This window comes from Giraffa tippelskirchi, chromosome 6 (assembly GCF_054371585.1).
Source record: "Giraffa tippelskirchi isolate mGirTip1 chromosome 6, T2T-mGirTip1v1.2.pri, whole genome shotgun sequence".
Lineage (NCBI taxonomy): Eukaryota > Metazoa > Chordata > Mammalia > Artiodactyla > Giraffidae > Giraffa > Giraffa tippelskirchi.
The window spans coordinates 35449912-35465308 of NC_137280.1; the positions used below are offsets into that span (position 1 = coordinate 35449912).

The window sequence follows — 15397 nt, forward strand, 5'->3', positions numbered from 1 at the left end:
TGTACTTACTTTATCCACCCGTTTTCTCATTTGGTTGATACTATGGAATTCACTGTGTGAGTCCTGTGGACAAACAACTTATCACAGGCTTAGCCATTATGTACTTACTTTTGCCAGAATTTGATTATTTCTGCCAAAATGTTCTAGTGAAGTCTTTTGGTTAAGAAGAACAGAAAACTGTGACTTTGCTTACCTAAAAAGGGAAAGATGCTGCACAGAATGAAAGTTGTTTTGGAACTCAAGGCAAGGAAAGGAAGCAAGCCCAGGCCCATCCAGACTAGTCCTACAGATTGGAAAGCTGTTAGAAGTCAAGGTAGCTTCTAGAGCCCAAAGAAACCAAGAAACTCCTTTCTCTCCCACTTGAGCCCTCTTTTCTGCATGGTCATCTCTCCTTCCGTTCCTCTTCCTCTCTCTTTGCTCGTATGCAAATCTTTCTTTGGGAACTGGCTTCTTCTGTATTCTTACAACTTTTACCTGTTCCCCAAAAATATCTTCCTCAACATCAAAACCTCCATGAGTTTTTAGCTCAAGTGCCTACCACTAACTGATTAGCACCTTAGTGTTTTAATTACATAATCCCAGGATAAGAATCTTAATTGTATCAAATAGTTTTGTTTTTCTTTTCATTCAGTCTAAACAATTTGTAGATTACCAGAAGATTAGCTTTGGTGGGTGGAACTCTACTGATGGTAGAAGGTGACTTTGGCAAGGTGGCTGTGGCAATAGAGGCAGCTTCACGTCAGGTCAATTTCTCTCTCTCCCTCCATTCTTGTCTCGTCGTAACAAAGATTTGGGACGATAGATTAATTACAGCTCACACAGGCAGGATTTCTCAGTTCCTGTCTCAATGTAGCAAGGATTTGAAATGACTGACTGGTTACAGCTCAGTTACAGTTCTTTTATTAAACAGAGGGGATAGTACATTCCCAAGACATGGGAGCAGGCTGACCCCAAAGGAGTGGCAGTGATCGCTCTCTGCTTCCCTTTTTATACTCCCTGTCTCCTCCTCTTGTTTCTGCCCTGTGCACAATAGGGCTTGTACCCACCACCAGTCAGGAAAGGGAATGCAAATAGGTGTATGTTCAAGGCTGATTGACAACTGCAAGTTGTATAATGACAGGCGGCCAAATGTTATTTGAATGGCCTATAAGGCCATTTAGTTTAATTAAGAACAAGTACAGGTTTTTTACTAGAAAACTAACTACTGCTACTAAGAAGTGATATGTCATTTTGGAGTCACTTGAAGTTGTCAAATAGTGACTCTGAAATCTTCCTGTTCTGTGGGAGAATGTGGGAGAATGATGGCTGCAGGAACTCGTCAGTGGTCTCGCTTGTGTGTGTGTGTGTGTGTGTGTGTGTGTACGTACCTGTATGTGTGTGCTTCATCTTTTGAGGGGAGGTGGTGAACACTGGATTAGGAGTTCAAAGACCTAAGTTCCATTTATGATTCTGCTGTGACCTATAAATTATTAACTCTTGAGCCTGGATGCCAGATGCCTTACAGGTACTGGTGAAAGCACTCGACAGTTTTCAAAGTGCTATAAAAATGCCAAGTTGATTTATTAGCTGATTTATGAACTACTGGAATCAAATTGGCTCATGAATAAAAGTTATGTTGTGCTAACTTTGATCCCCTCCACCTCAAAAAGCAAGTAATTCTTTATGGTGCCAGAAGAACAAGATTCTAGAAAACTAAGTTTTGTTTGCTTTTTATTATATCTAATCACCACTTTACTAACTCCATTTCTGTCTCTTTTTAATGCTGCCTCTTAGCATACGCTCCATTCAACACTCAATTAGCATGCCTGCTATGAGGTAAAGTATATTTTCACAAAATGTAGTTGGTCTGATGCTTTCTTACTTTTTATCCAGATGTTTCTCTTGAACTGTTCCGAAGTAGGAGCTAAAAGTCTGCTCTAAACAAGCTGTGAAAACTGTTACCAGCTTTCAGTTGGTCCTCTCAATGTTATTAGGCTGGTGTAAGAAATACATTAAATGTTTGTGATTTTAAAAAGGAATTATTATTTCTACTTTATTTTGTAAACCTGTTATATTGTTTCATTCTGAAATGTTTAATTAAAAAAAAATTGAACACTGCTCATCTGATCAACCTTTTCTTTTCATGGATGTAGGTGGCCCACCTCCTCTGTTCACATTAGCTTTAGTTACAGTCTCCCTTTCTCTCATCCTCCCCATTTCTACTTCCCTCATCCCATTGTGACATCTGGAACCAACTGGGATCTGACTCTAGTGTCCTCTTCCATCAGTAAGCACTTGCAAGTGGCACCTTTTACTATCTCACCTGACCTCTCTATAGAGGCAGAGGAATTTTCAACAATGTACGCTTGACTTGAACTTCAGTGTACATCGGAACTACCTGGAGGGCTTGTTAAAAGTCCCTGCCTGGTGGGCCCATGTCAACTTTCTGGTTCTGTAAGCCTGGGGTGGGACCTGAGAATTTGCATTGCAAGCTAACAAATTCCTAAGGGCTACTGATACAGCTGGTCTGGGGACCATGCTTTGGGACCGACTGCCCGGAAGGGGGAAGCCCATTTTTCCTTCTTCTCCTATTTCATCATGGTAGTAGGAAGGATATTGGAGGTCAGGTAGATAGTATAAAAGCTTTGGAAACCCAGGTGAAAGCAACACACAGGCACTATGATCCTCCCTAACTAATGTGAATGAATGTGAAGGCACAGGAGAGGCTTCCTGTGGGCTTGGAGAGCCTCTGTTAGTTGGGGCAGCTTTGTCAAGTGGCCAAATCCAGTTTCCTGCTCCTCTTTTCCTTTTGGTCTCTGTTTCTCCTGTTACGGTGCTCCTGGGAACCAGGATCCCTGGTGTGGAACCTCCTGTGGTTTGCTTGTCCTGCTGAGCTGATATGGGTTCAGGTAGAAATCCTGCCAGGCAACATATGAATTTAAACATTAGTTCTAGACTGCAGCACTTTAACCTAAGTCAGACTGAGCTAACAGTGGCTATTTCTTATACGGTGACAAGTTGGTTGAGGAAGTGATAGACTCAATGTTGTACCTGACTTTGTTCCCTCTTTCACACATGTATTTTATCTGTATGTCTAACACTGGCTCTGTTCAAAGAATCAAAAAGATTGTTGTAGAAATCTTAGAACAGAAGTTGATAATCTCACATAAGACACCATTTGTATGTATGCCTATGGTACAGGTGTTACATATGGTTTATGTGTTTTTTTGCTGATTGAGAATAATGGCGAAGGGGAATACAGCCAACTAATAATGTTTTCTGAATTGTTGAAATTTTTGTTCAGTGTGTGTAATTTTATTATTTGTTTTTCTTTTCTCTCCATAGAAACTCTCCAACTTTCAAATCATTTGAAGAAAAGGTCGAAAACTTAAAGGCAAGTAAAGAAATGAACAGGGTCTTTCTGTTATCTTGTTTGGTTCCTGAACTTTCTTTGTTGTGGGTAGATTATTCAAATTGGAATTTCCTTTCAAAATATTTAAATAACTTTAATAACTTTAATCTTTACCTTATTAATGGGTATTTAAGGTGATATATTGGAGAAGGAAATGGCAGCCCACTCCAGTATTCTTGCCTGGAGAATCCCATGGACAGAGGACTCTGGCAGGCTACAGTCCATGGGGTTGCAAGACTTGGAAATGACTTAGCGACTAAACCAACCAAGGTGATACATACTCGTAATAAAATTTTTTGAGTATATATTGTAGTATAACAGCATGAGTGCTAAAAAGAAATGTATAATTTTTAAAAGTAGTACTTCAGAAGTTTGTGCTGCTTTTTGTATTATTGACTTCAAATACTTTTGTAATTGGATAAAATGTAATACAAATCTTATTGTAGAAAATTAAAAACAATATAGAAAAGCACAAAAAATAAAACACAAAAAAGTGGTCCTGCAACCCAGGGACACTGATATGTTGTAGGACTATACTGTTACACTTTAAAAAAAAATTAACCAGGGACTTCCCTGGTGGTCCAGTGGTTAAGAATCTGCCTTGCAATGCCATGGACGTAGATTAGATCCCTGGTTGGGGAACTAAGATCCCACATGCTGTGGAGCAACTAAGCCTGAGAATCGCAATTAGGGAGTCTGTGACAGATCCTGTATGACACAAGAAAGATCTTGTATGCTACAACTAAGACCTGATGCAGCCAAATAAATATTTTTTTAAAAAAGAATTAACCATAAATCATAAACATTTTTCTGTGTCATTAAATATTCTTCAATATTATGTTTAATGGCTGCTTGCATAGCCTTATAATGGATACTGTTTGTTCAGTCCTTAATTATTGGACATTTTTATTATTATGATGATGCTATGGTGATCACTGATGATTCACTTTTATTTTTTGATTGCTTTGATTTTGGTGAAGGTGGACATTTGCCCATAATAACTTTATGAATTGGTAAATTACATATCTTCAAGATTATATTCGAAACTATAAAATCATCAAGGATCACAAGTAATGGGAAATGATGTTTTGTTCCCATCCACTGTCCAACCTTCTCCACAAAGTTTGTACAAAGCCCGTATGTTCATTTTTTCCAAAACTAATTCTGGTAATTATGGTGGATATCTTTAAAATAAAATATCTTAAGTAATAAACTTAAAAACAAATTAAAACTAGTATCTTAAGTATTAAGATAAAACTAATATCTTAAGTATTTCATATATATCAGCTATAAAATACTCATATTTTATCTTTCAGAACTGTAACTGAGTCACTTCTTTTTAAATACAGCTTTTTAAAATTACAGAATCAGGATGTGCTAATAGAAAGAAAACCAAACACTGTATCACAAGCTGGATCTTTTTTCTTGCATATATAAACACTACTCCCACCTTTTCTCTTTCTACATAAATGTATAGTGTTTTTCAAAAAGGAATCACACTGTACACACAGCCCTGCAACTTGTTCATTCAGTGCCCGCAGCATGCATACTCTAATGAATCCACAGATGCAGGTCCCTGGTTTTTTTTTTTCTCACTGATGCTTTTCAGTGGCCTGGAAGAGTCCTTGACACACTGCAGCTACTTAATACATATTTGATGAGCAAAAAAATACATCATAGTCATTCTTCTAGGTCAGTACCAGAGGCCTGCTTTATTCTTGTTAATTCCTACTTAGGTATTTGAAAACAAACTGTGCATTGCAAGAAGTCAAGGTTTTACTCTAATTCAGTTCTCAAAATTTTAGGAATATCATAGTCTCTCCTGGAGATATACCCTGAGTGTTAGTTTTTGAAATGACCAGCTGGAAAACTAGGCAGCCTCCGTTCTTTTAACAGTGAAGAGGAGGAGAAACTTCCAGGTCATTACTATGTACTTTCCTCCTGAGTATATTCAGACTTTATAAATTGTAGTGAAATCCGTTTTTGAAATATGACTAGGCACCATTCAGATTTCAAAAAATGTAATTTTTAAAAGCATATAATGTATTAGACAAATATCACAAAGGAAGCTATAAATTATAGTTGTATGCTTGGGATAGTTTTTCCTAACTTACACTGAATTCAGTTAAACATGGGGTCTACTTGTACTTTCATTTAGGTTTTGGATTGCGTCATTAATTGTGATTCTTGAGCATTTGCCATGTACCAGGAGATGAGTACTGGGCACTGGGAACAGCACAGTGAGCAAGAGTGACACAGATGCTTTCTGAAGATGTTGAGACAATTAAATGGCTGATGAAAATAAAGGGAGGGTAAGGGCTTCCCAAGTGGCTCAGTGGTAAAGAATCCACTTGCAATGCAGGAGAGGCAGGAGACGCAGGTTTGATCCCTAAGTTGGAAAGATGCCATGGAGAAAGAAAATGGCAACCCACTCCAGTATTCTTGCCTAGAAAATCCCATGGACAGAGGAGCCTGGCAGGCTACAGTTCATGGGGTCGCAAAAGAGTTTGACATGACTTAGCGACTAAACAACAACAACAACAACAACAACAAAGCACTAGGACGGTGGAAGTCAAGGGTGCAGTGAGGAGCAGTAGTGGGAACCTGTCACCCTTGGCAGGAGGGAAGGTCAGAGAGACTTCTCTGAAGATGCAGCAATGTAAATGGGGGCCTTTAGGTTGAAAGGAATGTTTGAAGCTTTGGGGACCCTTTGAGGAACTTTACTGTGCTATAGGTTATAGAGCAAGAGAGAGAGCTAGAGAGATAGGTGGACCACATTAAAGAAAAAGTGGGAAGCCATTGAAAGATTTTAAACAATCTGAGTCATGCATTCTTCTATGCATTTTAGAAAGATCACTGTCAGCCCTGCAGATCTAAGGGGAGAGAGACTGGACAAGGAGACAAGGTGGAAGGTGTTGTGATCCAGGCCAGAGATGATGGCGTATGAGTCGAGCTAGTGCCAGTGGAACATAGTCAAAAGATATTTAGAATTTAGAAGTGATAGACAAAAAATTAGTCATTGACTGGATGGGGAACAAGATGGGGAAGGACCAAGGATAACAAAGCAGTCTGACTGGGATGTGTTACTGCCATTCACGGCCTTGGAGTAGGAAAGGACCAGTGGTGGGGAGGAGTTATTTTAGACTTATAAATTGCAAGAGGTCTTCTTAACATTTTCTTATAATTAAGGAATGCTTTAATAAATTTAATAACCATACCGTGGATACAAGTCATGCAAATTTTTCAGACAATTCAAAGATTTTGGATGAGAGGCCAGAAAGAATGAGAGAGAAAATTTCAACTAGATTCTGACTATTAATGAGTCTGTGGCCAGTCAATACTGAGCTAAGAGCATCATGCTGTGCCTGGGAAACATACATGTATTTCTTTTCCTTTGTTTTACTCAATAATATTTCCTATAATGTTATCTAAAGAGAGTTCAGTAGATTTTTTAGCATAATAGGCCTTATAAAATTCTATAAATTTTATATTTATAAAGATAAATTTCCCCGTGAAGAACAATAAGCAGATAGGGGGAAAAAGTAGAGGGGTAGAATTTACCAATTTGAATATTTTCAGCACAGAAACTGCGTAAGTTTTTCTATGAAACCTCATGGAACATAACAGCAGTACTAAATTCTGTACAAATATAATAATCACTGAGTTCTCAGGCTCCTGGTTTATTTTTTCTTCAAAGTAAGATTTGAGTTACTTTATGCAGAGTCAGCGAAGTGTGTAAGTTGCATAACGTCTCTTCCTTTTTGAACTTTTCAAAGTCTAAAGTCGGGGGAACCAAGCCTGCTGGTGGTGATTTCGGAGAAGTCTTGAATTCGACTGCAAGCGCTAGTGCCACCACCACGGAGCCTCTTCCAGAGCAGACACAGGAGAGCCTGTGAGCCTCCCACCTTTGTTCTGCTACTCACTGCCAGATGCTGCAAGCGAGATCCAAGCACATCTTGTCAACATTCATTGCCATGAACTTCCACCAGATGTGCTTTTGTTGAGCTTTACATATTCCTTTGACCAAATAGCTTGTGGGTTGAACAATGTAAAAGTATCTTCACTTCTGTTCCTGGGAAACACCCTTTAATGTGCATTTCAGCCCCTTTATTTAGGAAATATCATGATGAAAACACATCTAGTACCTGGGGATCCTCACTAGAATGATCTGAGAAGCTGTGGGTTATCATAATTGCTTACACAATTGCTCTGGGTGTGGGATACCAGTTTGATCTTTGTCTTCTATACAGGTTTCTGTTTTTCCTCTTTGAATCTCTGTATATTTGATTCCTAGATTAGACTGTTCTTTAAAATGCTTTGCATCCTGGTTATTAAAAAAGTTTTGGCGAAATGTTCTTTACCTCCGAGGGAAGAACTACCAGCTACACAAAATATTTTTGAATAAATATCGTTTGGGGATAAAGTATCTTATATCTTGGGTATCTGAAGACACCGGACTAAATAAATCTGCTCTATATTCAGTTTCTTATAGTTTTGTAAGTGACATTATGTACAGTAATTCCAAATCCTAGGTGACCTGAGAGTGGAACCCTTTGTTTAACACCATCTGTGACAGTAACCATTTCAGTGTCATGGTTATTATGCCACTTACAGCTACTTATTTTTCACCAGATTAAAATTTTAGTTTTGGAGGAAATTATAAGGTAACATTCTAAATCAAGCATATTGTATTATCAATAGGTTGCAATTTGAACACTGTCCTCAAACATTCAGTTCCAAAGCCTGAAAGTTTTTTTAGATCTAGGTAGCTGAAAAGTGTTAAAATCAATTGCATTAGGGGAAAAACTGTCTTCATTTAATTCATTTAGCAGCATTTAAAATAAGCACACCAAGTTATATGACTAATATAACTTGAAAAATTTTTATACTAAGGGGTTGGTGATAACTCCTGAGGATTTCATGCATTAATAAAAATCAATTCATCATTTTCTACTTACTTGTTTTCTGTTTGTTAGAAATTACAAAATGATACTGTAGGCATTGCCCCTTGCTTTGAAAACAGAGTTTCAGGGCTGAATGAACCAAAGCCTCTGGAAGTATCTACATGGAGGCCAAGGTACTCTCATTAACTCGAGTAGTTACTTACTCATCACCACTATCTTTTCCTTATGCTGTGTATGGTTATGGCCTACAATGTTGTATTTGTTATTTATCAAGTTGTGATTGTTTTATTATTGTTTATGCCAAATGTTAATTGCCAAGTTTGGAGTGACCTAAAGCATTTTTTTAAAAGCATGACTAGATTTACTTGGGGATAAATTATCTTATGAAAACCAAATCTGAAAAGCTACAAGTGTTGATTGTTATGATGTAACATGCTGCCCTTCTTGATTGCTGGAGCTTTTGTGAGCACTTCAGATGCTATTGAAACTATGCTCTATTACATGTGAAAAGCTTAATAAATTCTGTGTATCAGTAGCACAGGTCTCAATATTTATTATGAGACCAATGGACTGGAAACAGCTTGCTGTATTACACAATCAACTGGTACCCAGGCTTTAAAAAAAAAAGGCAATTTTTTACCATCTGCTGTATATCATTGCTTCATGGTATCAGACTAGCATAGATTATTTACTTGAAAGGCGTTAAGGCAAAAGTTGTTGAAGCACTGTCCCAGAGGAATCCATGTGTATACATTTGTCTTTTTAAAGAGATACTATGGTTACTCAATAAGGCTGGTAAATTATTTTTTCAACCAATTAGTCTTTCAGTTGCTTTTATCACATCTTCTTTCATCACACTAATTCTTGGATGTCCTGCCCTGTTACTGTCTTTTTAATAAGGCAAAATGGAGAAGATGGCAGTTTCTTTAGTTAAACGAAATATTCTCAAATCTCTTTATTTTATGGGAGAAATGATAGAGATAGGGTTGGAAGGTGGGGGATGGGTGTACGTGGATACTGGTGATGGTTGTAAAAGAAGAAAACGGAGAAACACTTTCATAGACATCTATCTAAACTTAATTTAGAAATGATTTAATCTATGGCAAAATGCTCCGCCTCTAAAGAAGCAACAAAAAAGTAGAGGGAGGATAAATGTAGAAAAACACACATCAACTTATAAATCTTATTCCAGGTAGTCTCTGTGGAAGATACAATATTACAAATTCACAGATACTTAAGCAATTTAGAACACAGTAATTACTAAGAACACCAGAGAGGGGTCCTGGTTATTCTACTGGGTTTCATGTTTGACACTAGAAGAACATAGCAACCAGAGTGAGAGCTCAAATACTGAAGGATTCAAGAAGTGTGAGAGAAGAAAACAATTCCTAAAATTATCCCCTTCTTACAAAGGAACGTCCTTAACTTATGGAGCTTGTGGGAAATAAAGCAAGAATTCTTACACCTATGAAGCCAAAGTAATCCAAGGAAGAGAGTAGAAACCATTGGATTATTTTAGTAGTAATTCAAACTACTGAAATAGAGGGGGAAAGAATGTTGAATTTGGACTATTTCTGGATCTGTTAATGAAGAAATACTACTGTTTGTTTTTTTTTTTTGTATAGTATTTGAAAACAATAAAAATTCTATAATTTGGGCATGAGTTCTTTTGTATGTATTACCTATCTGCTGAGGAAAGGGGTAAATTCATTAATTATATAACTTGTCTCCAGACCTGTCATATCCTGGGTATAGAAAGAACCAGGAATAGCTATATGGAATCAATTTATCAAACAAAAAAGCTACATGCTGACTACACCAAGACATTTGTAAGTGACTTTTTGCTCAGTTTGTAACAGAGATGCTGCATAAGGCCCTATGTAAGGATTGCATGTTTCTTTATATTAAGACCCAGATGACAAAACAGATTTTTACCCATAATGGAGAGACACTGGGCCATTAATTAGTGAACTGTCCCATTGTAATTGTATTAATTATAGACACCATTTAGTTTTCAGTTACTAAGAAAGCATTATCACTTTTAAATACACCTACAAACCATAGATTTCAGTTTCCATGTTCTGATTCTGAAATAAAAATGAACCAAAATTTAAAGGAGCCAAAAGAACTCACATGCCTATCACCTGCCAGGACTCCATACTTAAATGCTGCTTGGCAACTTTCACTGTTAACACTCTCCATCCCAACATGGTTGAAAGTTTTCTCCTTTCTGGAATTAATTCTTTTCTCATTTTCCAGTTTGACTATTCTCTGGCATTCTCTTCTTCCGAATCCTTAAATGTTATGGCCCATCTCTGGTCATCTTCTACACAATCTCCTTAATGATAGCATTCATCTCTATGGTTGAAAGGACTTATCTTTACAGTTATACTCATCTGTCTTGCCAGTGTTATCACTAGTCCTTTTTTCCAGGTTTTCTTGCATGTTTGAAAGGCATAAACTTCTAATCACCTTCTGATCACTTCGATCTAGCCACTAGTAGCCACTATTTGAGCTTTCAGTAGGTGTTGGGCATTTCACACCCACTTCCTTCAATTCCTCACTCAAGGCTGTGGTGCTGTCATCATTTTATAGATGATATTACAGCCAGCAGACAAGGAGCTAGAACTTTAATTATATTCACTTGCCATCTGCCATTAATATTTTTTACAAGGCATACTAACTATGCAAGCTACATGGGAAAAAAGCTTGTATTTTTAATAAATCAAGAAGGAAGGTGTGGTTCAAGGAATCGGAGCAGGATCAGAAGGGGCCATGATGTTAAAATACTGCCATTAGGGTCGATGTTACTATTGGCACTAATATAGGGAAGGACAATGTGCAGACTGACTCAGTCCTTCCCAATCTTATCTGATGCTTCTGTTGCTCTGCCAAAGGCAGAGAACTAGATATGCTTGAAGTTAGTTGATACAAACTTTTCCATTAAAAACATCAGAATTTGTCCCCAAATGCATTATCAAAACAAAGGAATTTATCATCTGGCTAAGGTAGGACATGAATATAATACAGCCATTCATTTTTTGAGCTGGGATATTAGCAATCCCATTTGCTCTGTAGATGTGGATCAAGTTTACAGAGCACTTCCTTAAACTTGCTGCTGCTGCTGCTAAGTCGCTTCAGTCGTGTCCGACTCTGTGCGACCCCATAGACGGCAGCCCACCAGGCTCTGCTGTCCCTGGGATTCTCCAGGCAAGAACACTGGAGTGGGTTGCCATTTCCTTCTCCAATGCATGAAAGTGAAAAGTGAAAGTGAAGTCGCTCAGTCGTGTCCAACTCTTAGTGACCCTATGGACTGAAGCCTACCAGGCTCCTCCGTCCATGGGATTTTCCAGGCAAGAGTACTGGAGTGGGTTGAGATAGAGACTAATAACTTGGTTGTATGTGAGGAAACCAAATCAGCAACAAAAAATCGGCTTGCCTGCAGTCAGGATTGGAGGTTGAAGTAGAATTAAGAGCACTGGCCAAAGCTCTTCACTACACTTTTTTTTTCCTGAAGGGAAACAGAAGTAGCAATAGCCTTAGAAAGTAATGCAAAAACGTCTTAGGAAGACTTCATCAAGAGGCAAGGGAAATAAACAGTTTATGTACCAATGGAGAGAACTCACCTGGAGCAGAATTTATCTTAAGCTCTCTACTGAATTTAAGGCTTGCCATACAGGTGGCTAGTAATAATGTCATGTGTGATTCATAAAATTATGTACTATTCTAAGGTTAGTTCCCTGGTAGCTCTAATTTCTTGAGGAGATCTCTAGTCTTCCCCATTCAATTGTTTTCCTCTATTTCTTTGCATTGATCACTGAGGAAGGCTTTCTTATCTCTCCTTGATACTCATTGGAACTCTGCGTTCAGATGAGTATATCTTTCCTTTTCTCCTTTGCTTTTCACTTCTCGTCTTTTCTCAGCTATTTGTAAGGTCTCCTCAGATAACCATTTTGCCTTTTTTGCATTTCTTTTTCTTGGGGATGATCTTGATCCCCGTCTCCTGTACCTCCATCCATAGTTCTTCAGGCACTTTATCAGATCGAATCCCTTGAATCTGTTTTGTCACTTCCACTGTATAATCGTAAGAGATTTGTTTCAGGTCATACCTGAATGGCCTAGTGATTTTACCTACTTTCTTCAATTTAAGTCTGAATTTGGCAATAAGGAGTTCCATGATATGAGCCACAGTCAGTTCCCAGTCTTGTTTTTGCTGACTATATAGAGCTTCTTCAGCTACAAAGAACAGAATTAATCTGATTTCGGTATTGAACATCTGGTGATGTCCATGTGTAGAGTCATCTCTTGTGTTGTTGGAAAGGGTGTTTGCTATGATCAGCATGTTCTCTTGGCAAAACTCATTAGCCTTTGCCCTGCTTCATTTGGTACTCCAAGGCCAAACCTGCCTATTACTCCAGGTATCTCTTGACTTCCTGCTTTTGAATTCCAGTCCCCTATGATGAAAGTTCAGTTCATTTCAGTTCAGTTGCTCAGTCGTGGCCGAATCTTTGCGACCCCATGAACTGCAGCACTCCAGACCTCCCAGTCCATCACCAACTCCCGGAGTTTACCCAAACTCACGTCCATTGAGTCGGTAATGCCATCCAACCATCTCATCCTCTGTCATCCCCTTCTCCTCCCACCTTCAATCTTTCCCATCATCAGGGTCTTTTCAAATGGGTCAGTTCTTTGCATCAAGTGGCCAAAGTATTCGAGTTTCAGCTTCAACATCAGTCCTTCCAAGGACTGCTAAAGGACTGCTCTCTTTTAGGATGGACTGGTTGGACCTCCTTGCAGTCCAAGGGACTCTCAAGAATCTTCTCCAACACCACAGTTCAAAAGCATCAATTCTTCAGTGCTCAGCTTTCTTTATAGTCCAACTCTCACATCCATACATGACTACTGGAAAAACCATTGCCTTGACTAGAGGGACCTTTGTTGACAAAGTAATGTCTCTGCTTTTTAATATGCTGTCTAGCTTGGTTATAACTTTTCTTCCAAGGAGTAACCGTCTTTTAATTTCATGGCTGCAGTTACCATCTGCAGTGATTTTGGAGCCCCAAAAATAAAGTCAGCCACTATTTCCCCACCTATTTGCCATGAAGTGATGGGACTGGATGCCATGATCTCAGTTTTCTGAATGTTAAGTTTTAAGACAACCTTTTCACTCTCCTCTTTCACCAAGAGGCTCTTCAGTTCTTCTTCACTTTCTGCCATAAGGGTGATGTCATCTGCACATCTGAGGTTATTGATATTTCTCCAGGCAATCTTGATTCCAGCTTGTGCTTCATCCAGCCCAGTGTTTCTCATGATGTACTCTGTATACAAGTTAAATAAGCAGGGTGACAATATACAGCCTTACCAGTCTGTTGTTCCATGTCCAGTTCTAACTTGCTTCCTGACCTGCATAGACATTTCTCAAGAGGCAGGTCAGGTGGTCTGGTAGTCCCATCTCTTGAAGAATTTTCCACAGTTTATTGTGATACAGTCAAAGACTTTGGCATAGTCAATAAAGCAGAAATAGATGTTTTTCTGGAACACACTTGCTTTTTCAATGATCCAGCAGATGTTGACAATTTGATCTCTGGTTCCTCTGCCTTTTCTAAAAGCAGCTTGAACATCTGGAAGTTCATGGTTCACACACTGCTGAAGCCTGGCTTGGAGAATTTTGAGCATTAATTTACTAGCATGTTAGATGAGTGCAACTGTGTGATAGTTTGAGCATTCTTTAGCATTGCCTGTGATGAAAAGGACATCTTTTTTTGATGTTAGTTCTAGGAGGTCTTGTAGGTTTTCATAGAACCATTCAACTTCAGCTTCTTGAGTTTGAGTAAGGTCTGGGAGATGGTGATGGACAGGGCAGCCTGGTGTGCTGCAGTCCATGGGGCCGCAGAGTCAGACTCAACTAAGCAACTGAACAACAAAGGTTAGTCCACTTCTTGTGTTCTTTCTACTGTCTACACAATTGATGAGAACATCAGAGTTTTAAAATCCATAGTCAAAAGCATTATTGGGAATTCTCTGCCGGGTCTACTGCCTGGGATTCTGAGCTTTCACTGTCCAGTTCAGTGTTCAGTCCCTGGTCAGGGAACTAAACTCCCTATATGATTCCTGGCCTGGCCAAAAACAAAAGTCTCATAGTCAAAAATATTATTAAAATAGGGTCTGGGGTCATACATAAAAAATTCCTTCCCTCAAAGTACTTGCAAATGCGATGGAAAAGTGCTTGCTCAAGTAAATAATTATGCATTATTATAATAATGATGGGTAGAAGATAGATGGACAGCTTAATTCATTAACACAACTATGGTGTTCAGCTCAGTTTTGAAGAAGGTTGGCAAATTCTGGTAATTAACATGGCGCCGGAAGGGAGAAAATCATAAGTGAGGGTAGGTCCTTTGGGTGGTGCATATTTAGGCATTAGGAACTTATTCCCTAAGAGAAGGGATTGCATCCAGAGGTGGCCCAAAACGTCTCAAATTAGTACTTTTGTAACGTGGCTGGGTTGACCACAGAACAGACAAACACACACGTGGAACCCAAATGTTTAAGGCCTATCATGTGCTCACTGTCAGGGGTTCAACAGCACAATTCCTGCTGTCATCGAGTTTATAAATTCAGAGCACAGGCTGAACACAATTATTGTAAGTAAACTACATGGCATATTAAGAAGCGCTAAATGGCGGGGGTCCGATAGTATTTGGAGTTCCAATTCTACATAAGACAGCCAAGGAGAACCTCGCATTTGAGCAAAGTCCTGAAGAGCGGCGGGGTGAAGAATCTTTGGACATTCTGGGGAAGGACGCGGGAGGCGGGGGCAGCAAGTGTCGCATTACTAGAATTTACAGCAGCACAAGGCCCAAGGGGTACCTGGGAGGGCGAAATTGCTGCGAGTCAGAACGCTTTCCAGGCAAAACTTAGCGGGCCGCTGCTAGCAAGGGACTTGTAGCCATCAAGGATTTCGTCCACCAACCTGACTCTTTCGAGCCACACTTGGCCCCAGCACCGACCAGACCACGCCCACCGCCCACAGGGCTCTGCAATGGGCGGCCCCTCGTTGCTCCGCCCCGTGACCTGCGCGCTTGCGGAGAAGGCAAAGGTC

The 15397-nt window shown here is 39.2% G+C and overlaps 1 protein-coding gene across 8 annotated transcripts in view; it reads left to right on the forward strand.

The window, feature by feature from the left end:
* TPD52 (tumor protein D52) overlaps window positions 1-9958 on the forward strand; it is a 120257-nt gene extending 110299 nt beyond the window's left edge. For 4 of the 8 annotated variants that reach the window (XM_081503337.1, XM_081503338.1, XM_081503332.1 and 1 more), the window contains 3 exons: window positions 1774-1815; window positions 3325-3373; window positions 7168-9958. In XM_081503337.1, the coding sequence (XP_081359463.1) occupies window positions 1774-1815; window positions 3325-3373; window positions 7168-7287 (211 nt within the window). In that variant the 3' untranslated portion in view covers window positions 7288-9958. The remainder of the gene's footprint in view (window positions 1-1773; window positions 1816-3324; window positions 3374-7167) is intronic. The other 4 variants (XM_081503339.1, XM_081503340.1, XM_081503334.1 and 1 more) reach the window with 1 other exon arrangement.
* The last annotated feature ends 5439 nt before the right edge of the window (window positions 9959-15397 follow it).